We start from the raw sequence: 26481 nt of genomic DNA on the forward strand, positions 1-26481 counted from the left end.
GAAGAGGAGGGGCTGCTGAGAAGCAGTTCAGAACAGTAACCAGATGCGTAGTCTTTGCTGCCAAACAGCCAGGTTCAAATTCCAGTTCAGTCACTTACTAGCTTTGGACCTTTTCACTGTCTTAGCTCCCTCACCTGGAAAATGGGGGTAGATCCTGCCTACCACAGAGGATCATTGGGAGGTTAAAATACATTATTTGTATAAAGCCCTTAAAACATTATCTGGCACAAAGTGAGGGCTATAAAACTAAATTTATTTTACTACTGCTACTACAGTTGTCATCACAACCATCATCATCAGAGTTGATCACTTTTGGCTTCAGAAAGCTCATATTCTCCCATTTGTCCCCAGCTCCTGCCAATGCCTCCCAGTTTTGACCTCCACCAGCCTCATACCCAGAGCAAGCAAGCTGATTACTGTGCAGTGGACCAGGAGCAGAAAAAGAGGAAATACTGATTAGGAGGGAGACAGATTTGTTGTAGCAGGGTTTTGCCTGGAAAGGGAAAGACTCTAGATTTTAACCAACTGAGCTGCTGAAATGGAAATAGCACTGACTCCAGAGCTGGACAAATTTAGTTTCAAGTGTCAACTGCTCAAGGTATTCAACCACTGTGAGTCCTGGAGTTCTAACCTGTAAAACAGGGTCACTGATACACTTCTCAGAGGGGTCATGTAGACAAGATACAACAACTGTGTGAAAGTCCCTGCACAGGGCCTAGACACATAGGAAGCCACCAATAAATAGTAATTATTATCGTTGTTGTTAATATTCAGTAAGACTCAAGTATTCTCTTGGCAGGCTCTGGAGGGTGTGGCCCATGTAAATAATCAAATGATCATTCCAAATCTTTAAACAACTCCTAGTCATGGCTCTTGAGAGCCCAGAGGAGTGCTAGGGGCATGGGAGATCCCTGAGTAGCTGAGGAGGTGATGGAACAGCTGAGAAGCCTGTGGACAGAAATGTAGGAAGTGATGACTAAACGTGGCAAATAGTTCACCTTAGCCTTCTGTTTTAAAAAGGAATAGGATAAAAGTAAAATTGCAACCTTACTTTTCCCATGAAAACACTGGGAAAGCCAGGCAGCATGGTAGATTTGGAAGGTGTCTTAAATATACAGTCCAGCATCCTCAGGCCACAAAGGTACCAAGGAGGAGTTAATCCCCAGTGGTCTGGCCAACTTCCTTCGGTGAGCTAGCAGTAGAGCTGGGATGAGAGCTGCCCTCTCGTCCCAACCCAGGCCTTTTCCCCTGTTTCTACCACTGGAAATGTTTGGGATTAATGTTTAACTGGAGTTGGACCCAGGCCTGGTCCTGACAGGAGACTAAATCTGCAGGAGGCCAAACATCATCTTGGCTTACAACCAAATACATGTCTCCTCTCTGCTTTCCTGAACGTGAAGCTCAAATTCTGGCAGGTGGTAGGAGCTGTCTATATCAAGCGGCACATGGAAACACATCTTGAGTGCTCAGGTCCTGAAACAGAACACCCAGAGCTTCAGAGCTACTGTCAAGCAAAGTTTCCTTCCCAGGAAATTTCTAAGGCCCATTCTTTACAAAACATAAAATCTCTTCAGACCCCATGCACCATTCAGAAGTCGTCCTTATCCCACCCAGACTACCTCAGATCCACACAGAGAACCCAAACCCAGCATGTGTTTGCAACTCATTTTGAATGGGAAAAATGGTAATTGTTCCAAAAGAAATTCAGCTACTTACTGTTTGGAGTTAATCATCAAACTAACGTTAAGTCAGTTTCAGCTCAGAGGTTGGAGCTGTTCGCTGTTCCCCAACAGCACCAAGACAAAAATCTACAGTCAACCCTCTTGACTAAGTTAAATGTTTGAGTCACAGAATCCTTGGAGAAAACAGATCCAATGCTATCTCCTTCATCCCCTTTGCCCCAACACCACTACAAGCTCTTCAGGTTAAATACATTTAAATGACTCCCAAAAGAGAGTAGAGATCCTCAACCCACACGGCACAGTAGAATCACTTGGAAAGCTAAAATATTCATCCCAGGACCTACTCCAGACCAATTAAATCAGAATCCGAAAAATTTTAAAGCTCTCTAAGAGTTCGATTGTGTATCCAGGATTGAGAACTCCTGAGTCACACTTTGGCTCAAGGACCTGAAGGGTCAAGGATTGAACCAGAAGTCACCACTGTGGTGTTTAGGACCATGAACTCTGAATTAAAATTAAAGAGGCTGAGACTGGGGTTCAATTCTGTCTTGACCCCTTGTCAGCTGTATGATCCTGAATAAGCTCCTTAAACCATTTCCTCAACTATTGATGGTAACAACATGGTACCTTCTTCATAGGATGGTTTTGTGATTTAAAAGAAAGGAAGTATGTAATGCATTAAAGACAAAACACAGCAACACTCAAATGTTAGCTATTGCTATTACATATAACTCACTTCTCCACTCACAAGAGTTGATGAGGATTTATGCTGCTCTACTATTAAGATTGCTTTACGGGCTTAGATCAGTGATTTTGAGTCTGGCCATGCTTTAGAACTACTTGTAGAGCTTGTTAAAATGAAGATTCTCAGGTCTTACCCAAGGACCCCAGGGAATCTTGGATATGGCACAAGTATCTGGGTTTTCCACAAACTCTCTGAGGGACTGCAATACAGAGTAGGCACTGGGAACCACTGTTGCTGGGGCATCTTCCTGTGACTAGCATCTTAAGTCTATTGAAGGACATAACTTTGCTACCAATTAGATCGCTGGTTCTGTCTCCGGGTGATGTCATATTTCAAGTGAAAAAGAATGGAAACCAGAAACGAAAGACCTTTCTGAGGTCCTAGGGCTACCAGTTGCCTATATTTGCTCTAAGTATCTTAAAGCCGAGTTCAGGGACAAGTTAACCATGAAGCTAATGAATTACAACTCCCATTGTAATTAATGAAAACCACCATCCTTTTTGATTTAGTCTTCCTCTAATGTAGTATTGGAGTGGCTGCAGGCATTTTTCAGATCTAGCTGTGAAGCTGAGTGTGAGAGGCATGCTTTGTTTTAGTTTGGTGGGATATATTAATGTGGTTGGCATCACTTTCTCATGTAAGTGAATTCCTGCAAACCAACCTAGTATAGAATTGCCTTCCAGAAGACAGTGTGGCGATTCATCAAGGATCTAGAACTAGAAATACCATTTGACCCAGCGATCCCATTACTGGGTATATACCCAAAGGATTATAAATCATGCTGCTATAAAGACACATGCACATGTATGTTTATTGCAGCACTATTCACAATAGAAAAGACTTGGAACCAACCCAAATGTCCATCAATGATAGACTGGATTAAGAAAATGTGGCACATATATACCATGGAATACTATGCAGCCATAAAAAAGGATGAGTTCATGTCCTTTGTAGCAACATGGATGAAGCTCGAAACCAATATTGTGAGCAAACTATTGCAAGGACAAAAAACCAAACACTGCATGTTCTCACTCACAGGTGGGAATTGAAAAATGAGAGCACTTGGACACAGGGCAGGGAACATCACACACTGGGGCCTATCATGGGGTGGGGGGAGGGAGGAGGGGGGAGGGTGGAGGAATAGCATTAGGCAGCACGCTTAATGTAAATGACAAGTTAATGGGTGCAGCAAACTAACACGGCACATGTATACATATGTAACAAACCTGCACATTGTGCACATGTACCCTAGAACTTAAAGTATAATAATTTTTAAAAAGTGGTTAAAAAATAAAAAATTGCCTTCCAGAAATATTCTTGAATTATTTTCTCGTTCTAAATAACCCACTTTTCTAAATAATTTGGAATTCGGAATTCTATAATCTTTTACTTAAGTAAGGCCCCAGTAATTCTATAAGATTCTGGCCTCACAAATCCTAGACCTACTCCCAGGCATATGATTTAAGTACAATGAATCCTTCGGAATCAAAGCTCACAATTTGAATACCTGCAATTCAACTTGATAGTTATATGCTCTTCAGCAAGTTATTTAATCTCTCTGTTCTTCAGTGTCTTCATTTGTACAAAATGTTAATACCACCCTCCTCACAGAATCATGACAATTACATGAGACCCTGTCGGTGTAGTGTCAGAAATATAACAGAGTCAAACATATGTGAATTCTCTTCCAATACATATGAATCTAGTCTGAGTATAAATGTTATTAGAGAGTACCATACTAGCTTTGTATATCTCAGAGTGTAGTACCCTGAGAACTTGCATTAGAACTAGGGACATGAGAGAAGGGAAATAAGGGGGTCTATTTAAAATATTCCACGCCCAGTGAACCTGTTTCTGGATACAGGATGACCCACTGGATACTCAACAGCCCTTCAGAAACCCCTACTGAAGTTGAAGGTCGAATGAACTTCAGTTCCCTCTCAACTCTCAAAGATTTTGGATCTGTGAATTTGTAACTTTCTCATTCAACAAACTCTTTGAGTACCCACTTTGTGCAGGGATTGCACTAGGCACCAAGGACACAGAGATGATTCAGATATTTCTGTCCTTGAAAAGCACACAGCTTAAAATACATAACAAAATAGAATATGGTAAGTGCTGAGACAGTGCCTGCTACTCTTTTTAGACACCACAGGTGGGAGGGTGTCTGGAAAGCAATAAAGAAGAATACAGAATTGAGTGTGGAATGCTGAGTAAGAGTTTTCCAAGTGGCAAAAAGAGAGAAGGACATTCAAATCACAAAGACAAAAGGTATGAAGGCCATGACTTATGCCCTTGTGCCTTCTCTTCTTTCTCCTCAGACAAGCACCTGGGACAGCCACAACCACCCCAGTCCATGGCCAGAATGTAGGACCCAACCAACAGAGAGAGCCAGAGGAGAGAGGGAGGCTGTCTCTGGGCTCCTCTTCAGCCTAGGAGAGGGAGAAACTGACAGGAAGGTTTAAAAGGAGAAACATGCCAACAGACTTGAGAAGCATTAGTTAAATCAAGTCTGCTTTGTAGTTTAGCCTGCATTCTTCTCCCTTCTTGTATTCCGTGAGCACATCTTTGCATCTTATTTCTTTTTTTTTTTTTGAGACGGAGTCTCGCTCTGTCACCCAGGCTGGAGTGCAGTGGCCGGATCTCAGCTCACTGCAAGCTCCTCCTCTCGGGTTCACGCCATTCTCCTGCCTCAGCCTCCCGAGTAGCTGGGACTACAGGCAACCGCCACTTCGCCCGGCTAGTTTTTTCTATTTTTTAGTAGAGACGGGGTTTCACCGTGTTAGCCAGGATGGTCTCGATCTCCTGACCTTGTGATCCGCCCGTCTCGGCCTCCCAAAGTGCTGGGATTACAGGCTTGAGCCACCGCGCCCGGCAGCATCTTATTTTGTTCAGAGAATTGTATAGCCTCCTTTTTTGGGAGGAGTAGGAAAGCTTAGGCAGAGACTGAGTGTATTTCAGACCCCATCTTGTCTTGATGCCTGTTGAACACTGGCCAGTATCTTTGGTGACAAAACAATAGAGGACCCAGAGTCTCCTCCTGCTTTTCCAAGGATCATAGGCAGAATCACAAGATTCTAAGGGGACATAAAAAGAGACTAAGGGCACCCAGAGAACAAACCTCTGAGTTTGTGGCAAAGGTCATGGTTGTAGACCTGTTCCTCCTCTTTCTCCTGATAATGCTACTGCTAATTATTATGGGGTATAGGTTGTTATAGCAGCAGCATTAAGAGATGTGGATAGAGCTTAAACCATACACAAGTCTATATGGAAAAATAAACTTTTCTTTGAACTGGGTTTGAGACATCCCATGTCTTACAACCATGATGTCAGGGAGCCATAAAAGGTCAATTGATCACCCAAAATGCCACATGCCAGATGATCTCTTTATTCACTACATCACCACATCCCATGGACCTCAGGGACACCACAGCTGCCAGGAAGGGAAGGATATGTGGAGATGGAGAAGGATGGTTGATATTTATAACATATACCACATAAGGAAAGAAGATAGAGGCTCTGGGGGCACCAGATTTCTGTCTCAAGTAAGAAATGAAATCAGAGGGGCTAGCCACCTATTAAAAATGCAGACACCAAGGCCCAGATAGGATAAGTGACTCTCCCAAGGTCACTCGGCAGCTAATGCAGGGGCCAAGACAGACCTCCTGAGCCAGCTATTCCCACTGAACAAGTGAGCTTCCTCGTACTTCCCCAGGCCTGCCATTTTGACCCCTAATCATGAAGCTCACCTTGGCTATGATGCGGCACAAGGGAGCCCCCTCCTGGGTCAGGCTGAACAGGTTCCCTGTGGTGGACTCTGTGGTGTAGATATTGTCTGAGGCATCAATTTTTCTCACCAGTGCCTAAGAAGGGAGAGAAAAGTTAGCTAGTTACTCACCACCTCTACCCTCTGCTCATCTTAATGGAACACCAGTGGGCCCATGCTCCTAATAGCAACCATGAAATCTACTCCTGCCCCTAGCCACTGTCCCATTGTGAGGGCAATGAGGTTCTAGCTTTGGGAAAGGTATCAGTTAGGGAGAGGTCTAAGCTACATTTTAGAGATATGGGATAATTTCAAGCCCTTGGGACATAGGCCATAATTAGCCTTGCCCTAGTCCCTCAGAAAATCAGCTCCCAACATTGATGAGCTCAGCAAATACCATTTTGTGAATCTACTGGTTCTTAATGAGAAAAGAAACCATCAGTTAAATTAACAAATCATCAAATTGAAAACTAATGAGTGGCTATAGCTGTGACCAAAGAATTTGCTCATTTTGAATGGCTATTAGCCAATGGTGAACTCCAGCTGAGTGATGGATGGGTTCAAGGGTTAAGTCAAGAGAAGTGCTTCACAGTAGTTTACTGCTTGAGGGATATTTTTATTGAACATTTGCTCTCTCCAATAGCTTGCTGCTTGGGGGGCAAGGCCAAGACGAAATAGCAACACTGGGAATCTTGTCAAAGGGTGGGTAACTAGGTGAGGAATGCTATACTCATCAAGGCTGAAGAACCTAAGGCTAGCGGTGAGAGGGTCTGGGAATGACTGAACATAAGACCAAGAAGAGAGGTTCAGGAAGGAAAGCAAATGAAAGATTCATTAACAAAAAAGATACAAAGATTATTTCCAGAAAAGTTTAGCTAATTTCTGAGGGAAAGGTTTTCGTGTAACTTGAAACCACTTCATCATCAGCCATTTGCCTTGGAGCATGTGATTCATTGATTATAAAGGATTCCTTCCTGCTAATTAATACCAGTAGCTCAAGTTTTCTCCTAGAAAGAATGGATCTAGAGACTGAGAAGAGCAACCTTCAAGGGCCTCAGGCAAGAAAGTAAGACCTCCAGACCTGGGTGCTCTGAGCAGCCACCCATGTGCTTTCAGTTGCCAGTTTAAAACATTAAAATGAAATTTATTTTTAATTAAACACCGGTGTTATGGAAAAGATACTTAAGAGCAACACTTGGAGCACCTTAGCCTTTCTTTGCCTCAGTTTCCTCCCCTATAAAGTGGTGTAAAAATAAGCCAGCTGCAGTGGCAAGTGCCTATGAGTCCCAGCTACTTGAAGATTGAGGCAGGAGGATTGCTCAAGTCCAGTCCTGGACAATATAGCAAGACCCCCATCTCAAATAAATAAATAAATAAAATGGTGTAAATAACAATTTCTATCTTTTAAGGGGGTTGTGCCCATTTTTTAAGGTTGTCAATATATATAAAGGATTTCTAAAGGTAGCTGCCAGGTGGAAACTAAATAAAATTGTAAGCAGTTATAATTTTGTGATCTTGTGCAGTTTAGCTCCCTACACTTTGGTTTCCCTGTTTGTAAAATGATTAAAGTTAGGAGGTTTGAGGCTCAAGGTAAGTGGCTCTCCCTTTTGTCTTCTTTATTCAAATTTATGAAATTCCTCACACATGCACAACGTGCTAATCTAGATATAGCAGTCTAAGATAAAGTGTGTATTTAATCAAACTACATTAAATACAAAAATTATGCTTTAAGTTTTGATAGATGCCTCTTATTAGAAATTCAACAAAATGTAAAATTAATAACCAAGATTTGTCACTACAAATCCCTGTAATGATCACACTTCTTAGAATTCTTCCCACTGTTACCGTAAGCAGCTACACATGTGATACTAATGCTCACATGAAAATGCAGATTTCATATATTGGGGTCCTGTACCTAAATGATAATTACCTAATGTTCCTGATTAGTGTTTGCACTTGAAGCAAATTAGCATTACATTAAACAATTCAAATCCAATGTCTTTTGCAATCAGCTGCTAATATTAGACAATTTAAGTCTGAGAATAATTTCATGTTAATGTCTATACACATATATACAGTAATTACACCTCAGATATGTCTCAGTGAATCAGATCTCTGACAAAGAAAAGTTGTAAGCATCCTTTACAGTGTAAATCTGGAAAGATATGAGATCAAAGGCTCCACTGAAATCTTCAAGACCCTAAATATCACCATTTGTCAGAGCTGGAAAGGACCTCGGAAGTCATCTGTCCAATCTTCATTTCATAGTGGAGGAAACAGATGTAGACTTGACTAAGGTTACCTATGTGGTCTAGGGAGGAGCTGGGCCCTGACCCCTCTGAATTCGATGTCCGATTTTCGAAGGTCAGGAAATCCATCTCCTTCAATGTAGGCAGGGTCTCACCTGGACTAGTGGAGATTGAAGCCTCAAGGTAAGGCTATTGTCCAGCCTCATTAGCAGTTTTTGCCAAATAGGAGAGTGGGTCTCCATCCTGGCTTCCCATTCCCTTTGTATCTAACACTATGTGTTGGTAACCTAAGCTTGTGAGTGGGGGCCTTGCAACTGCCCCTCTGGATATGCCCTGTGTTCTTGCCAAGGCCACACTTCCCCTAAGCTACTCCTAGTTATAACTGAGCACAACATGACTGCGTGACAGGGGACTCCTCCAACAGGGGACTTTGGCTTGATTCCCTGTCTGAGTCTTTTCCTTCCTCCTTTTCTTTCTCAGATGTCAGACCTGCAATAGGGCTTTCCATGCCTGCTTCTGCTTCCTCCTCTGCATGCATCATAGGAATTTCCTATCTACTCCTACCTTAGTATCTGCCTGAAACTGACACAGTCTCTACAAATCAAGGTGGTTTTTTTTGTTGTTTTTTTTTTTTTTTTCAGGAAATCAAGAAGACATTGGAAAAGTTTCAAAAATATGCCTCACTCAATATCATGAGAAGAGTGGTAAACACTGAAAAAAATAAATAAAAGAAGATAGGCTGAGGCTGAATGACAAACATTTTCTTAAAATGCATACTAGGTAGATATGAAACAAAAAAAATAAGATCTTAAAAACCAAGGAAAAAGGATTAAAAGGGGGCTAAGGAGATGCTTGTAGTTTCACTTCTTTGCATAAGGAATTAGAAAAGAAAAAATGTATTTTTCATTGTCTGTCAATCTGAAAAAGAGAGACTGCAACCCAGTGAAATCTATCAGAAAGGAGGTAAACTCTCAAAAAGTAAACTGGCATGAGTTCCTCAGAAGGAGCCAGGAAAATATTGTGAGACCTTTCCCTAAAGTTTTGGATAGAAACTCCGTAGTCAGACGTAGTAGAGTAGCTCATCTGTGCAAAAGGATTACATAAAATGCAGATAGCATTGACAGGATGGGGTAGATTAAAGATGGCTACAAATTCTTTTCTACTTCTTTTACAGAGACATCTCTCTATGAGTTCTAATTCCCCTTCCCTTGAATCTGGTCTTAATGCCTTGCTTGACCAATAGAAGCCAGCATTTGGCAGAAGTAATGTCCTAAGACTTCCAAGGCCACTTCATAAAAAGCCTTGAAGCTTCCATCCAGGCATCTTGGAACTTGGAACACTGTTTTGGGAGCCCTGAGCTTCCATATCAGAAGTTTGATAACTGAGAATGTGATGCTAGAAAAGCCATGTGTAAGATCCTTATCAGTACTCTCAGCTGAGGCCAGCCTTCCAGCCATGCCCTCCATGGCACCATATGTGTGAGTGAGTACCACTATCTAGTACTCTTCAAGCCATCTGCCAGCTGAATACCACATCTGTTGTTGCTGCACAGAATGGAAGAATCACTTAGCCAAGCCCTGTCCAAATTACTGACCCTTAAAATTGTGAGATCTAATAAAAGTAATTGCTGTTGGGTTTTTTAAAAATACTTTAATAATAGAGTTCGGAACACAGGAAAAGACCACAGAGCTCAACATGAACTATTCGAAAGATTACTGGATAAACCATCTCAGGGGAAAGTTTTTGGAAGTGAGGATGCAGTATTTCCTTTGTCTTAACAGAACATGCTGGAGAAATGCATGAATTAGGACTCTGAGGGAAGGCACAGAAAGATTGGATGTACGGAAGAGAAGGTAGACAAAATAATAATTATATCTAGGTTTAGATGAGCTGTTGGTCAGATGGGAAAATACCTCCTAAGTGGGAATATCCAATTTAGGAACACAAATGTGGATAAGATATCTTAGAAATAAAATATTTTGACAGACCCAAAACCTAATTGATTTCATTTCTCTCAATCAGGGAAATACCAACATCTAGATTAGGTTGTTGGAAAAACAAAAGAATGTGTCAGAAAGTGAAGGGAAGTAAAAGCAGAAAAGTAGCTCAGATCCGGATGCTGCATTCACTCTATGAGTTAGAAAAGGAAAGACACCCACATGAGAAGGAGAGTAAATAGTTAGAAATTCAAATGAGTCTCTCTAAAGGGAATGGAGGATTAACAGAGGGAAAGAGAACACTGGGGGCAGAGTTCATTACTGCAAAAAAAAAACAAAAACAAAAAAACAAAAAACAAAAAAAAAGTAGCAGAGAGAAATACTATTAAAAACTAGTATATTCAAAATCTATAGGAAGATGCTATTCTGAGAAGCCCCTGGCAGAGGTAGTGACCTTCATGTACTCAGAATTCGGGAACATCAAGAGTGGCCTCAGTTCAGTTATCTGCTGAGGATGATGTTCAAATGCAGCAAATGTGGAAACCAAATGGAAACTCCTTCCAGCAGATAGGGATCATAAAGTTTAAGCAAACCTCTTGTAAGAGGAGGAGACAATAGCCCTCATGATACAGAACTAGAAGAGAAGCACTTGCATATCTTATGTCAAAATAATTTTTTTCTCATTTCACCCTAAAAACATTTTGAAAAATATATGACCCCTTGCACATTTTTAATTTGACAGCTAAATTTTTTTATCATAAGTTTAAAAAACAAAGTTGGAAAGAATGTGATTTCCAGAAAATTGCAATGTTGATGTAAAAAAAATTTTTACATCACTCTTTCAAATGTATTCAATAGATTCTAAATACCAAAACAACTTGATACCATCATCATTCACTTAAAAATACATGAATAATCTCTTTTTTAACATTCTGCATCTTTCATTAAATTTGTATTCCCATTTCAATTTTCCTTCAGAATTTAATGTAATATATTTAAGTTTTAAAGTGTTTTATTGATCACCCTTATCACACTTATTATTAAAATTTGAAATGTTATTTCCTGTTACTATCAAGCTCCTTGTTAAAAAAAAAAAAATCTTTTCTTGGTTGAGGATTATTATCAGCCCAGTTGGTCAAATGGAATAAATATATTATAAGTCTTGATAAATAACGGTAAGTTATAAAAATTTTATTTTTAAAATAAATATATCTCTAAATGAGATGAATGAGGCTTTTTATCATTTTTAGGATAATTCATTTATGTATCAATGATTGAATATTGACTTAATGCTATATTTTTAGATGTAAACTCCAAAAAATCTTGTTCCCATAAATCAATAGAGGGAAATGAGAGGAGTTTGTGTACTACAGTGTTTTATCCCTTGAGTCACCTTCTAACTTATGTAATCACATAGCAATCTATCATCAAACACTATCTTTAATAATCTGGCAGCTGATAACTCCTCTAAATTGATCTTCTTCTAAATTGACAAAAGCAAAGAATTGGAAAAGATTTGACTTGCAAAAGCATTTGTTACCCAATCATTAGAGGTGTTCATTTACTTTCTCAATTTCTGGGGAAAATTCCAAAAGTACTTTTCCAAGACTTATCAAATAACTATTAATTACAACCATTACTTTTTCACTTAAGAGCACCTTGAGTCACCTGAATTATTCGGAAAGGATTGGGAAAATCAAAGTATTATTTATTTCATTGTCAATACAATTTTTAATAAGATATTTTTGTTCTTCAAACATGTTTTGTTGAAAGCTTGAAGCTCCAGCTTTTACTTACTTAATTTATGAAAAATACCCACCCTATAACCTAATTGGCAAAGACAGTCCTTTTAGTCAACCCAATCAGCCAAGTCAAAGTTAACTTTTTCTCAATAAAGACCTGACTTCATTTCTATTTAAGAAATGTTTCGCCAGGTGTGGTGGTTCATGCCAGTAATCCCAGCACTTGGGGAGGCCGAGGCAGGTGGTTCACGAGGTCTAAAGATCAAGACCACCCTGGCCAACATGGTGAAACCCCATCTCTACTAAAAATACAAAAATTAGCTAGATGTGGTGGCGTGCCCTGTAGTCCCAGCTACCTGGGAGGCTGAGACAGGGGAATTGCTTGAACCTAAGAGGCAGAGGTTGCAGTAAGCTGAGATTCCGCCACTGCACTCCAGCTCGGTGACAGAGCAAGACTCTGTCTCAAACAAAACAAAACAAAACAAAATTTCTATATGTATTTCAAGAAATGCAAAAACCTACTGACAAATAATTATGAAGATCATTCTCTACAGGAAAAAAAATCCCAAAACTGTAAATATTAAAATAAATTAGACTTAAAATAAAATTTGATTTATTTGTATACGTTATAAAGCCAAGATAAAATAATTTACTGAATTTGTAATAATGCAAAGTAATATATAGCAAACATTCTAAGTTAATAACAAATCTAAGAATATGATTTAAAAAGCACAGTATTCCTTTAGTAAATAGGCACATATGTATTAAACTTTGGTGTCTTTAGGGAATAATTAAATAAGAACTGAGAATTTTAAAAGCATATATAATTCAATTAATTTTAGTAGCTCTCACCATCAAATTTTTCTATGTATTTAAAGAAAAAGAAAGGTATATACTGCTTACATCTAATTAGCATAACTGCTAGCAATTAATTTTTTCTTTTCTTAACAGGCAATAAAAAGTAGTATAAATATTTCAGAAAATATTTTGGCAAAAAGACTTTAATTGTTAAATAATGTGCACCAAAATTTTTTTTAAATGTAGAACTTATATCTGTATTTTATCCAATATACCTTGAAAATCTTGGTGGTTCTCAAAAGCATATTACAGTTACATTTAAAAGAATCAGTGTCATTAACTTTTAGTCTTTGGCTCTTCAAAGATACTTTTTTTCCAGCTAATGTCACATCCTAGGGATGAGTATGAAAAATAGCTGAGAGAAATTGTTTGCATTTAAATGTGTCCTAAAAAAGCAATTTTTAGTGTTTGATGTATCCTACCAGTGCTCTCTTTGCTTTGGTTTAAGGAGAATGTCCCTCAAGAACCATGCACTATTTGAGAATAAACGGATGGAAGGGATAAAATAAATTGAAAATTTTATAATCATCCCTCCAACCACACACATACACACACACACACACACACACACAACAATATATCTGAATTGAGAAACTGCTCACACTGGGAAAAATATACAATTTTTTTTTTTTTTTTTTTTTTTTGAGACGATGTTTTGCTCTTGTTGCCCAGGCTGGAGTGCAATGGCACAATCTCGGCTTGTGGCAACCTCCGCCTCCCGAGTTCAACCAATTCTCCTGCCTCAGCCTCCCAAGTAGCTGGGATTACAAGCATATGCCACTATGCCTGGCTAATTTTTTTATATTTTTAGTAGAGACAGGGTTTCTTTATGTTGGTCAGGCTGGTCTCGAACTGCCGACCTCAGGCCTCCCAAAATGCTGGGATTACAGGCATGAGTCACCACACCCGGCCAAAATACACAATTTCTAATGGCACATTCAACATAAATATGTATAAAGCATGGAAATAGTTAATGGAAGCCTAAGGGTCTTAATGGTTCATGAATGAAGGCTTTTTCTTTGCTTGATTCTCCACTCCCATACCAAGATTTTTGCATGGCAAGGCAATGTACTGTAAAATTTGGGATGGGTGAAGAGTATGCCTTTTGGAAAACAATAGAAAGCCTATAAAAAACTCAGTATATTATTGGGAAGATCATTTTTAAGGAAGAAAACAAATGAAAATTGAAGATCTGGAATTAAGATTTCCTTAAAACTATATGTGCTTGCATTTCTCCTGGGAAATCTTTGGGAACCTGGGGGATGCGGTGCATTTGAAATGGTTTGAAGACTACTGGTCTGTCACTTCAGGAAGCCCAAATCAATGCATGCTGGAGTGGCAGAAACAGTGTTTTCAGGGAGCTAGAAATTAAGATGTTTTGAATATGCTGAATGGGAAAGAACGCAAATCAAGCAAGTCCTAGTAAAGAAGCTGCAAATGCCTGACTTTGCAGGAAAAGGGAAACGGTTCAAATGCCCATCAATGAGAAAGGAGGCATTCTTTCTCCCCATATATGGTAAACATAGTACCACAATTAACCTGTGGTGGACTTTTTTCCCCCAGTGGGTGTATGTTCACAAATCTTTATAGACTATAGACAACTGAAATAAACTGACTGACATCCTACCAAGGCTGCCAGCCAGACCATCTCAGTCACCCATCTTTTTTTTTTTTATTGGCTACAGATGAACATGTATCTGTTAAGGCCTTTGGCAACCCTAAGGATGGCATCCTGGGACAGCAGGTTGCCTGAAGTTCCTGGAGTTCTATAGAAATTGAGGATTGGCTTATTTTAACTTTCTGAGAATATATGTGTAGTGCTGTGATAGTATTATGTATCCAGTATTAAGGGCTTTTTGAACCCTTTTAATTATGGTTGGGAAAGACTAGTACAAATTGAGAAGTCCTGAAGGAACCCCACCCATTATTGAAGACACAGCCTGGACTACAGCTACTAAAGGAAACTCAACTCCCCACACACCGGAATGAGGTCCTCCTGGCTGAGATGAACAGAGTATAAAAATTGAAGAGATTGTACTAACCTAAGAATTTGGGACTTTGGATTATTCCAAAAGCAAAAGGATTGAAATTTGCTTCCTATTATATTTCCCACTCTCCCACTGAGCAGATTTTGCTCAGCCATGTTGCCCAATGTAGGTAAGTAGAAGTTGCAATGAGATTAAATGGCAATACTAAGATAATCCAAACACACTTGTCAGATGACAAACATAAATATTTCCAAAATTTTAATATGCTCCTATTTTAAAGTTTTAAAGTTCCCTGGGAAAAAATAAAGTAAAAGAAAAACCTTAAATTCTTTTCCTCTAGGAATAATCAAAAGTCCCAGATTCTTAGGTTGATACAATCGCTTCAATTTTCATACTTTGTTCATCTCAGCAAGGAGGGCCTCATTCCAGTGTGTAGGGGGCTGGGTTTCCTTCAGGAGCTGTCGTCCAGGCTGTCTGTACAACAGTGGGAGGTTCCTTCAGGACTTCTCAATTTGTACCAGTCTTTCCCAACCATAATTGAAGGGATACAAAGAGCCCTTAAGTCTGGGGTGAAGGGGATGGGGAGATTTATTCCTCTGCTCAAGCCCACATGACTTCTTAGTGCTAAAAGAATGTTTCCTGAATTGCATTTCCTAAAACACCCGCATCTCAGAAGAAGTAAATAGATGCTTTAATAATATTTTTTAAATCTCTGACCCTGAAAGTTGGGAATATATTGCTTGACATTCTATAACAGATACTGTTCTAGTAATTAGAGATATATGAATGAGCAAAACAAACCAAAATCCCTGCCTATGGAAGCTGCAGTTCAGACAAGAAATACTATAAGTGCATGAGGACCTTCTGGAAGATTTGCAAAGCAGAATGGCACATCATAAGACAAATTTTGATGTAAAGAAATAGATTTGATTTCATTTACATCAAGACAGTACAAATGTAAGATCCTGGTATAATTACTAATATCCTAAGGAACAATATTTGAGTCACTAGTTTAAGAAACACATGCTTACAACACTGAACACAAATTACCCTGTCTTCAGCCAATATATCTCCTGATGTCACTGCTGTCCTGTATGGAAACTTTCTAATGTAAAAAGAAGCCAAAGATCAGCCAAAAATATATTATGAGCATGGTACACTCAGCCCTTAAGAGGGACATGGGACACGCTGGCAGGGAAGGGGGAAAGCACCAGGAAAGGGGGTTATCAGAAAGAAAACTAATATGCAGATGAATGGAGGACAACACTCTGTGGCCACACACCCCACTCCCCTACTCCTACCAGGGTGGAAGACCAATAAGGAACCCATTCTAACAAAGCAGGAGCTGGTCTGCTCAGCTTCCAGGCCAGGCATCAATGAACCAGGTGGTCAGACCTAGCATTAGAGCAGGGGACCGCTGGGGAAGTAGAAGCACCAGATCAGGAATTTCACCCTGAATATGGTCAGAATGAAGGAATAGCAGAATGGATCCAACTATACAGCCCAAAGGCCAGGGAAGTAGGCTCCAAGCAAGCCCAGGGAGCTTTTCCCAGGCTCTTCTGACCTATAGCATCAAAGGTATCCTGCCTCTTCACTGCCTCATAGAAAACACTGATGACTAGTTCCAAACCCAGCTGGCTTTCATTCACAGTTCAGCTTAACACCGCCTTTTCAGCCCTTTTTGTTAGTTTGTTTGTCTGTTTGTTTTGTTGTTTTTTTTTTGAGATGAGTCTCCCTTTGTCACCCAGGCTGGAGTACAGTGGTATGATCTCCGCTCGCTACAAGCTCCGCCTCCCCCGCCTCCCAGGTTCACACAATTCTCCTGCCTCAGCCTCCTGAGTAGCTGGGACTACAGGTGCCCACCACCATGCCCGGCTAATGTTTTTTGTATTTTCAGTAGAGAGGGGGCTTCACCATGTTAGCCAGGATGGTCTTGACTCCTGACCTCGTGATCCGCCCACCTCAGCCTCCCAAAGTGCTGGGATTACAGGCGTGAGCCACCGCGCCCGGCCCTTTTCAGCTCTTTTAATTGAACCTGGCACTTCCAGGAAAGTGGGCATAAAAATGGCATAAAAAGCAACAGCCAGCACCTGTACCCCTGCTCAGAAGTTGCTCCAGGTCTCCCTCCCCACCACTAACTCCAATATTTCTTGCTCGTCACTCCCTCGACCTTTTTGCCCATTTTGGTCCCTGTGTCCCTTGCGTCCTTCTGGACTTGATGGTTGATCACTGCCTGCCCCTGCATGTGACTGTCAGCACTGGCTCATCAGCTCCAGGTGCCTGCCCCAGCACCCCAGCCTGTGGCCCTTCCTTCCCTTTGTCCCTGTCAAGACATGGAGAGTGGCCCTTGAGGACCTTCCTGTGGTTGGGGTGGGGGGTGATAATACTCAGGGCCAGCTGCCCTGACATGGGGGCCTGTGGGAGGAGTGGGGATGAGGCAGGACCAGCATGTGAGTCAAGCCAGAAGGGCCTGCGCCAAACCAGCCAAACACTCAGGAAGGAGAGAAAGCAAACCCTGGGCTCAGCAGAGAGGCTGAATTTGGAGAGGAGCCGACATGGAAAGAGATTTGTTATTTGTGGTAGGCTTTTATTTGGTGGTGGGAAAAGAATGGCAAATATGTAACACAATATTTCTGTAACTATAAATAACCATAAATACCTTTCATAATGAAAACCTTATGGAATCTGCTTTACTGGGAGGTTTTTAAAATAGCAAAGGGCAAGGGAGGGAAATAACATGTATTTAACCCACACTATGTGCTAAACACCTTCCATATGCCTTTGCTTAGTTCTCAAAATTTCCTTCTGGAGAAGGTTTAACAATTTATACAGGAGGAAAAAGAGGCTGAGAGAGGTTCAGGAACTTAACCAAGGCTCCACGGAGAACCACAGTTTGAAAGTAGATGCTTCAGGCTCCAAATCCCTCCCTCTTTCTGGAATCAAGCACAAGCCTGCCTAGAGGCAGGGGTTAGACTATATGATCTTTCTAGATTCTTCTTTGTTGTCAGGATTTCTAGAATTGGCTTATTCCCTGCAGGTGCCTCAATTCTTTCAGGATAGTAAGGACCCATTGGGTACACTGTGAACATTAACTCAACAGAGAAGATTGAGGGTGGTGGGAGTAATACTGAAAGTGTAATTGGGAGATGCTGGGCTCTGCCACCATCTTGCTGTGTGACCTTGGATAAGCTTCTCCCCACTCTGGGCTCCAGTTTTCACAGCTGGAAAATGCAGAGTTGGGATAGGTGCTTGGGAAGCCTCAGCCTAGCTCTGACAGTTTTGTTTCACAAACGCTGGAGTTGACTTTGGTGGTTTGAGTAGGATGTTTCCCACTAAAGTCCACATCAGTATCTTCCCCAAGCCTGGCTCAGCCCCTCTTTCTCTCCTTTCCTCCAAGGGTCCACACAAGCACCCCTCCCCGCAGCCCAGCCTGCACTGACCTGAACCTCCCGTGTCAGGGCCAGCTCCAGCAGCTGGCCAAAGTGCTGGCCCAGCATGCTCAGGGTCTCACTCACGCAGGCCTTCATTGACTTCAGGACATGCTCATTCTCAACCTGAAGGCACCTGAAGAGAAGAAACCATGGAGTGGGCCAATGGAAGGGGCATGTGGTCAGCCCAGAAATGTTGCAGGGTCCAGAGCTGGACCTGCTCCAAGCCTGGTATGTCGTGAAGACATCGGCAACTGGGAGTCAGAGATAGAATATTCCATAGCTGGCTCGCCGCCTGGTCTCTTAGTGTGCAGAGATGTGCTGGCCTGAGATGAGGACTACCAGTCCACATTACCAGGAAGAAAGGCCATCAGAATGTGGAAAATGTATACCTCTGGGCTTCTCCCTGCAGAATCTGCCATCACTGCAGCCAGGGTCTATCTTGTCTGTGATGTGGGGGTGGGAGATGGAGGGGCAAAAAGCTTCAAAGAGAGGTGCCAAGTGCCAGGTATTGCTAGTGAGCTCTGTAAAGGTGGATGGCAATGCCTGTGGCCCTTTAAGAAATGGCTGCCTAGAGTGTGCAGAAAGTCTTGAGAATTTTCTTCCCAGACAAGAAAAACAGAGGGCGATCAGGTTCAAATTTACCCCTGTGGCCTGACAGTGTTCCACCCAGGAAAGCAAAAGACCTCAGGGAGCTCAGGTTTTATCTTCAGGATACAGGCTCTGGGAAGGGTGAAGAAAATGTCAACACACACCTGGGTGTGCATACATGTGAGGCTGAGTTTGTGTACATATCTGAGTATAAACACGTGGATATTTATGTGTGTGAAATATGGAGGAGAGGGTGTGAGTGTATTTCTGTGCTGGTCCAAGCATGTGTTTATATATCTGTATATGAGAAAGTGAGTGTCTGTGGGCATTGAAGTCTATGTGTATGTCTGTGTAAGGGTGTGAGTATCTGCTTTCACCTTGCCTTGACTTTGGGGACCTGTGGGTCTTCCCAAAGCCGTGGAAAACCTTTTCCTTGTTACCAATTCCTAGAAAATCCTCTTTCTTTCTATGCCCAGGCCTCTCCTCTGCCTTTTACCCTATCCCTAGGGCCTGAATATGGGGCAGAAAATTTCAAGAGAATATTTTAAGATTTCTGACAAAAGTCAGAAAAAGAAAACTCTGAAACCACCACCAGGCCTCCCATTCCCATTCTCCCTCTGGGAGAAGCTACCAGCCCCTTCTCCCGCCAGAGGTCAGGTGGGCAGACCCTGGGAGATCCAGGGTCCAAATTTACCTCTCTGTGACTGCCGAGAGCTCTGAGCATTTCTCCATTAGCAGTTTCTCAATCTGTAGAAAAATAAGTCCATTTTATTCAACTCAGTAAGCATTAACTGAGGACCAACTGTTATGCTGAGCACTCAGGGGCATTAAAAATGAAGAATCAAGTAATGTGACTTGGGGAACAGGCACTTAAAATATAACACAGTGTGATACAGGTGGCAAAAGAGATCAGGGTAGGCTGCTTCGGGAGTGTAAGAATATGAAACTGAGCAATTATTTATGCTGAGGAAGCTGGGAAGCTTCAGGAAAGAATGGGCATTTAAGCTGGGCTTTGAAGAATGAAGAGAAGTTTTAATGCCTGCAAAGCTGAGGAAGAGAAAGTTTGAGGCAAAGGGCAAAGCACTAAGGTGAAATGAGAATGACGAAAGAGAGAATTAATAACAAGGGAGATTTTTAATGGTTCACTTTGGGCTTTCAGAAGAAGATTCAAAGTCATGGGCTGTGGAATCAGAAAAGCTTAGACTGGACCCTACTTATTATACCATTCACTGTGTAACTTTAAATAAATTATTTGGCCTCCTAGAACTCCTGTTTCCTCTATAAAATAAAGGTAATACTAACATTTTTAATCAATTGCTTTAAGTGTTTTGCATGTAACAATTAATCTAGTCTTCACAACAACTTTATAAAATAAATTATATTATTATACCTTTTAGGATGAAGGAACTGGGACACAGAGAAGTTAAGCAACTTGCCGAGGTCCACATAGCAGAGCTGACATTTCAACCCAAGCCATCTGGCATTAAAGTCAATAAATTTAACCACTGCACAGCTTCTCAAAGTAGTGGCACCTACCTCACAGGTTGTGCAAGTTAAATGAGATACATGTTTAAAAAAACACCTAGCACAATGTCCACCACATAGTAGGCACTCAGTAAAGGTTCTACTCTCTTTCTTTCCTCCTTTACTGGAAGGGGAGAAAGGCCTCTGGAGCAAAAAAGGTTCAGACAACATATGATTCAAACCCACTCTTCTCTAAAGCATCCTGACTTCCAGTTCCCGCCCACTCCTATCCCAGGGCAGCTGACCTGGCCCATTTCCTTCGAGGAGTTCCTGCTGACAGCACTGTACTCGCTGACCATGGAGCGGGCATGGCAGGTCAGACGCACGCTCATGCTATGCACCCGTGCCCAGCGGTCCTGGGCCAGCTTCTGCCCGATCCTGCGCAGCTCTGTGCTGATGACCCAACCCCGTTTAAGCAGCAGCTGCAGGGGGTCTCCAGGGCCAGGGCCACCTGTCAGGATAAGGTCACCCTGTGCATCCTCTTCCAGGCTGATGGGCTTCGCCTGCAGGACACACATGCACTCGCACTCGGTCATGAGCTTCAGATCTTCCATCCAGCGCTGGACTGAGTCCACCTGCATCAGGTGCAGTCTGCAACCAGGAAACAGCACCACGATAATTATCAACATCCCATGATTTCCAAAGGTCTCAATTCTAGGCCATCTGATATTTACTAAGCACCTATTAAATGCTTAGCAGTGTTTCTCCTATTCATGCATCTTGATATTCTCAGTCCTTTCTCATTCTCTTCATCTTACAGATAAGTCTGAAGCACAAAGTTTTAAGGGCAGATGACCAGACTAATAAGCAACAGGCAATTATGTCTGACAGAGTAGCCAATGATCTTTACAATAAGAGGGAAATGGAAGGGTGAGGCAGGAGTATTGCTTGAGGCCAGGAGTTCAAGACCAGCCTGGGCAATATAGCAAGATCCCATCTCTCAAAAAAAAGTTAATGGCAATAGCCTAAATATCAAATAACGGTTATGCTAAGTGAGCTATAGTATAGCTATGATTATGTAGTATGAATTTGTTTAAAATGATGCTTTCCAAAAGTTTATAGCTAAGAAAAATGTGTGTGCTAATAAAGTGCGGAATGCAGTATGCAAAAATGGAAATGTAAACACACAATTATTATAATAACGTTAGAAAGCTCCATCTAGGAAAAATATTTAAAGGAAACACATTACAATGCTAAAGGCTCTTAATGGGTAATATAACTAAAGTCTTTTTCATCTTTTTAACTTTTCTCTAGTTTCCAAATTTTCTATAGTGAGCATATATATTACTTTTGTAATGGAATAAAATTAACTTTATTTAGTACAACAGCATGAGAACGTAGATTAGTTTCTAAGATCTTAATCAAATAAAATGCAGTCTAAAATTCACTGAGTCAAGTAAAAGTCAGTAATATCAGATCATTGATAAAGCATCGTACATTTGTTGGGTCCCTTATATTTCATATAAGTGCCAGGCACTGTGGGAAAAGCAGATACGAAGATATCAAGCCTCCACTCTCAAAAAGCTTTTGATCTGCCTAAAGAATCAAGATAAACTTACGAGAAGTTAAAAGATAATTGTTATGTGTCAATTAAAAGTAAAGCTTAAAAACAAAACTAAACTAAAAAGACAATAACAAATTTCACCATCATTTCACAACAGAAGACATGCATAGCTAATGACTAAGGCTGAGCGCAAGTTCTTTTGTCTTTGGCTTGACACAGTATTTTGATTAGTCTTTCTGCCGCTGATCTTACCTGCCTCAAACATTCTTCACCTGTCACCAGCTCATTCACTCATCCAAAAATATCAGTACCTACAACATGTCAAGTATTGTTCTAAGACCTAGACTGTAGCAGCAAACAAATAATCACTTCTCTAGCAAATGTTACATTCAAGTGAGAGAACAGTCAATTTTCAAAATAAATGAGCAATGTATGTTGCAAGTAGCAAGTGCTAGGAAGGAAAAGAGAATATGAAAGAAGGCTAGAGAGTGTTAAGGGTGGATGGGGGAGTAGACCTCGCAATTTAAAATAAAAGGATCAGAGGAGGCTCATTGAGAAAGAGACACTTGAGCAAAGACTTGAAGCACACGAGGAAGGATGCCATGTGGATATCTGAGGGCAAATTGCTCCAAGGAGAGAGATCAGTAAGTGCAAACGCTCTGGAGGCAGAAGTGTCCTGAGATGTGTGAGGAATAGCAAGGAGGCCAGAGTAGCATGGGAAGAGTCAACTGGGGTGAAAGATGAGTTGAGAGCAATGAGGTGGGGGTTAGGGGAGTAGATCCTATAGAGCTGTGTTGGACAAGATGGGGACCTGGCTTTTATTCTGAGTCAGTATAGCAAATAAAGGGCACCAATGAGGCCAGCCTGGTGAAGCAAAGGTATCAAGTAGGGTTGAAATTATAAGGCAGACTCCTCTTATCAAGGTTAAAAAATCAAGTCTTCATGTTTACAGTTATTTAATGAGAAGGAGGAGGACTTTCTGAAATATGCAACTATTTGACTACAGGCTTTTACATGTAATTTTTAACCACAAGTCTTATGTTTAATTGTGAAATTGAACATATGATTCTTTTAGGAAATGCTTTTTAAATCGTGTTTAAAAAATAACCAATGATTTTTCTGCCTCTGCCTTCCTTCATGGAAATAGCTATTACATTTTGCAGAGAATTTGAACGTATACATATATATGCATATGTATGTGAACACATACATATGCATATGTATGTAAACACATACGTATATGTTTATGTATACTATGTATACAGACACACACACAGAGAAGAGAAATCCATTAAATCCAAAATCACAGCACCCTACTGCCAATATATCCTTATGAAAACATATTTAATTTTACATTAAATAGAATCACATCTCATATACTCTTTGATTGCAGACAACTTCTAATCTTCTGCATCTTATTATCATCCCCTTATATTTGCCCACCTCTGCCAACCTCAGCCAACTAACTTTAACCTAGTAAGAATCATTTTATATTTTTCTCCACACTCATGCATTCTTACATAGACTTTTATCTAAGTATATATACATTTATAAGGTTTTCTGACCTATTGCTTGTTTTGTAAATATGACCATAATATATACACATCCTGCTGCATTTTTATTTTCTTACTTAACTTTGAAATCTTTCAAGTCATCCAGCAGAATCCTAAAACACTCTTTCCAATGTCTGAGCACTATTCCATATTGTGTATATTCCACAACTTATTAAGCCATTTTGCCATTGCTGGGCATTCACTTTTTGTTCAGCTCCTGACCTTTATAAACAATGCAACATTCATACCCTCATGCATATGTTCTGACACATCAGAACCTTAATTCTAGGGCATAGATCCCCAGGAATAGAATTGTAATTCAATAGATGTTGCCATGTTGACTTTCAAAAGCCCCAATGCTTCACATTCCCCCAAGAATGTATTTGGACTTTCTACATAGATATTGAAATATGTTTCTCCGCTGCTTAAATCCTTCAGTTGAGCCCTACCAGACCACCATTCCCTGGATAAGTCAAAACTCCTGAGGCTAAAATGAGAGAGCTTCCATGATATCGCCACAGTCTCCCTTCCCACACATCTCCCTTGTCCATCTTCCCCAACTCCTAGCGCCCCTGCCACAAACACACTCTACACCTCAGATACATTCAACCTCCCTATTTCCCTAACATACCACTCTCTTCCACAATCCTCTACAGCCTTGAACACGCAGTTCTCCCTCAGATTAGAATCCTCCTTTCTTCTTCTCTACCTGGCAAGTTTCTACTCACCCTGCAAGACCTGGCTCTTATGTTACCTCCTCTAAAAAACTATAGCCAGAGCTCGTGAGTTCCTCCTCAGAGCCCCTGCATCCTTCAATAGGGCACTAATAACATTCTACTGCAATTGGTGTGTGTGCCTGAACTCCCCAAGTCCCATGGGGAACAGTCTCTTGTGCCTGGCTTATTGCCAGTGTCTGATATATATCAGTTATTCAGAAAATGTATGCCCATTGATGAGTGGCCAAATGTCAGGCATTTATTGCCATAAGTCTGTACCTATGCAGAGCCTTCATATGCCTCCATCACACAAGCTACCCAGAGAATGCCCTGAGATTGACACGATGGGAAATGAGTTATTAAAGATGGAAAAACTGTGTTATTGTGTTCTAAAGACATAGAAATGGGAGGCAAAATGACCTAGGGGCTTTTAAGAGGCAACAAATGAACAAGTCACTTGCACACTGACTCATTCACTGCATAAGCACTTTGCAGTGGATATCGGTTACACTATCTTTCCAGCATCTTTTTCTCTCTCTTCTGTCAATCATAAAGACAAGTTTCATTAGCTACCTCTTGGGATGGCTACCAAGGCTGCAGCTTTTCCCTCTTCTTTGCTAAAGTCCCCTCCTCCCAAACACAGGGGTGATCCCTGGCCATCTGTGGCCACGTCTGGACTGTGTTAAAATGCCCCTGGAAACAATTGGTGCTTGATCCAGGGGTGGGCTTCTGAACCAAGCTGCACTAATCCAATTCCTTTCCCCAAATTGTGGAACGTAGAACCAAGGGTCATACAGACACGAATTATTGTACATGGGACATGTTAACTATGGCAACTTCAGTTGTTCAATGAGAACCTCTAGGATCACTTGGGGAGTGGACAGACAAATCCAATAGTTAATTTCTATTGCTTGTAACTAAAAGAACATTTTCTAAGACACAAGTGCACAAATAACTAAACATAGTTGAGTTGGTGTTCTTCTTAGAGTAAAGGTCTGCTTGGAATTCCAAGAAGAGAACTCCCCCTTTCCACTGGAGATCAGGGGCAGGTGCCTGGAGGAGGTGGTCATACCCTGGGTAGGGTTTGTACTTGTCAAGACAGTGAGAGCATATTCCAGGGTGGGGTAGTCGAAGGGACAATAAGTAAGTCCCCTGCTCTAGAGTTGTACATTCTGGAAGAGAGGGAACCATGATAAGGAAAGCCAGAAAGGTACACCAAGGCCCTGATTGTGAGAAGCCTTCAGTGCCAGATTAGGGGTTGGCCATTTGCATTGAGAGCTCTGAGAATATACTGGAGGGTGGCAGGGCAGGGGAGGTAGCGATGGGTAGGATTGGAAAACAGCCAAATCACGGCACCTGGCACCACCACCTGGCTCCAAGGAAACCTGTGTGTTGGGGCTGCTCCCCGAGGAAAAGCTCTGGCATCCTCTGAATGGAGACACTCATACCCCTTACCTCTGGCCTGGAAGGGAAAGAATGAACACAACCCCAAAGCTGTGGTAGAGGTAGGAAAGGAGAACAAGGCCCTGGGAGGCCTGCTCAGACCCACAACTCACATTTTTGTCAAGCCCTCCACCCCAATGCACACAGGAGGTGTATACTTAGTTCTTGTTTTTAAAGCTATGTAAGAATTAAAAAGAAAGTGAGATTTCAGAAGCTGTGTTAATTAAACTCCTAATCGATTCAGCACTCTGCTAGTAGGAGAACTGGAGTGACAGAACTATTGATTTCTTCAAGCCCTGTGTGTTCGTGCGTACCAGCATCTGTGTTTGTAGCTATGAATCCATCTGGGTGCCTGTCTATATTATCTGGATGCCCGTATCTGTCTGTGTGTCTGTATATCCCTATCTGCGCAAATATATGACTATATATGTGTTTACAGGACTTACCTCATATAAACTTGATGATTAAAAACTGGGGGTGGAGGAGCTTGAGCGTGGGTACACTTAGTGAATCATTTCCAAAGAAAAGAGTATAGAAAAGGGAGAAATAAAGAAACTTTACAGTGGAGAAACCTGGCAGTCACTATTTTAACCAAGTGATCAAGTTTAACCTCACCAAGGATAAGGCATGTTGCTAGCATGTACCCCTGATAGGATATGATAAGAAGTGCACTTCATCCTGTAGCATTCTTCCCCCAGGACACATAGCCTCAGTCTCATGATGAGAGAAGCAAACAAACCCAAACTGAGGGACAT

At 41.2% G+C, this 26481-nt stretch overlaps 1 protein-coding gene across 6 annotated transcripts in view; it reads right to left on the reverse strand.

The window, feature by feature from the left end:
- Positions 1 to 26481, reverse strand: part of INSC (INSC, spindle orientation adaptor protein) — a 133330-nt gene that overhangs the window by 47007 nt on the left and 59842 nt on the right. For 4 of the 6 annotated variants that reach the window (XM_025356937.1, XM_025356941.1, XM_025356943.1 and 1 more), the window contains 4 exons: positions 20756 to 21101; positions 19681 to 19733; positions 18408 to 18531; positions 6177 to 6290 (listed from right to left, as the gene is read on the reverse strand). In XM_025356937.1, the coding sequence (XP_025212722.1) occupies positions 6177 to 6290; positions 18408 to 18531; positions 19681 to 19733; positions 20756 to 21101 (637 nt within the window). Of the gene's footprint in view, positions 1 to 6176; positions 6291 to 12477; positions 12583 to 18403; positions 18532 to 19680; positions 19734 to 20755; positions 21102 to 26481 lie in introns of all 6 variants that reach the window. The other 2 variants (XM_025356939.1, XM_025356940.1) reach the window with 2 other exon arrangements.

This window comes from Theropithecus gelada, chromosome 14 (genome assembly GCF_003255815.1).
Source record: "Theropithecus gelada isolate Dixy chromosome 14, Tgel_1.0, whole genome shotgun sequence".
NCBI classification, from domain to species: domain Eukaryota; kingdom Metazoa; phylum Chordata; class Mammalia; order Primates; family Cercopithecidae; genus Theropithecus; species Theropithecus gelada.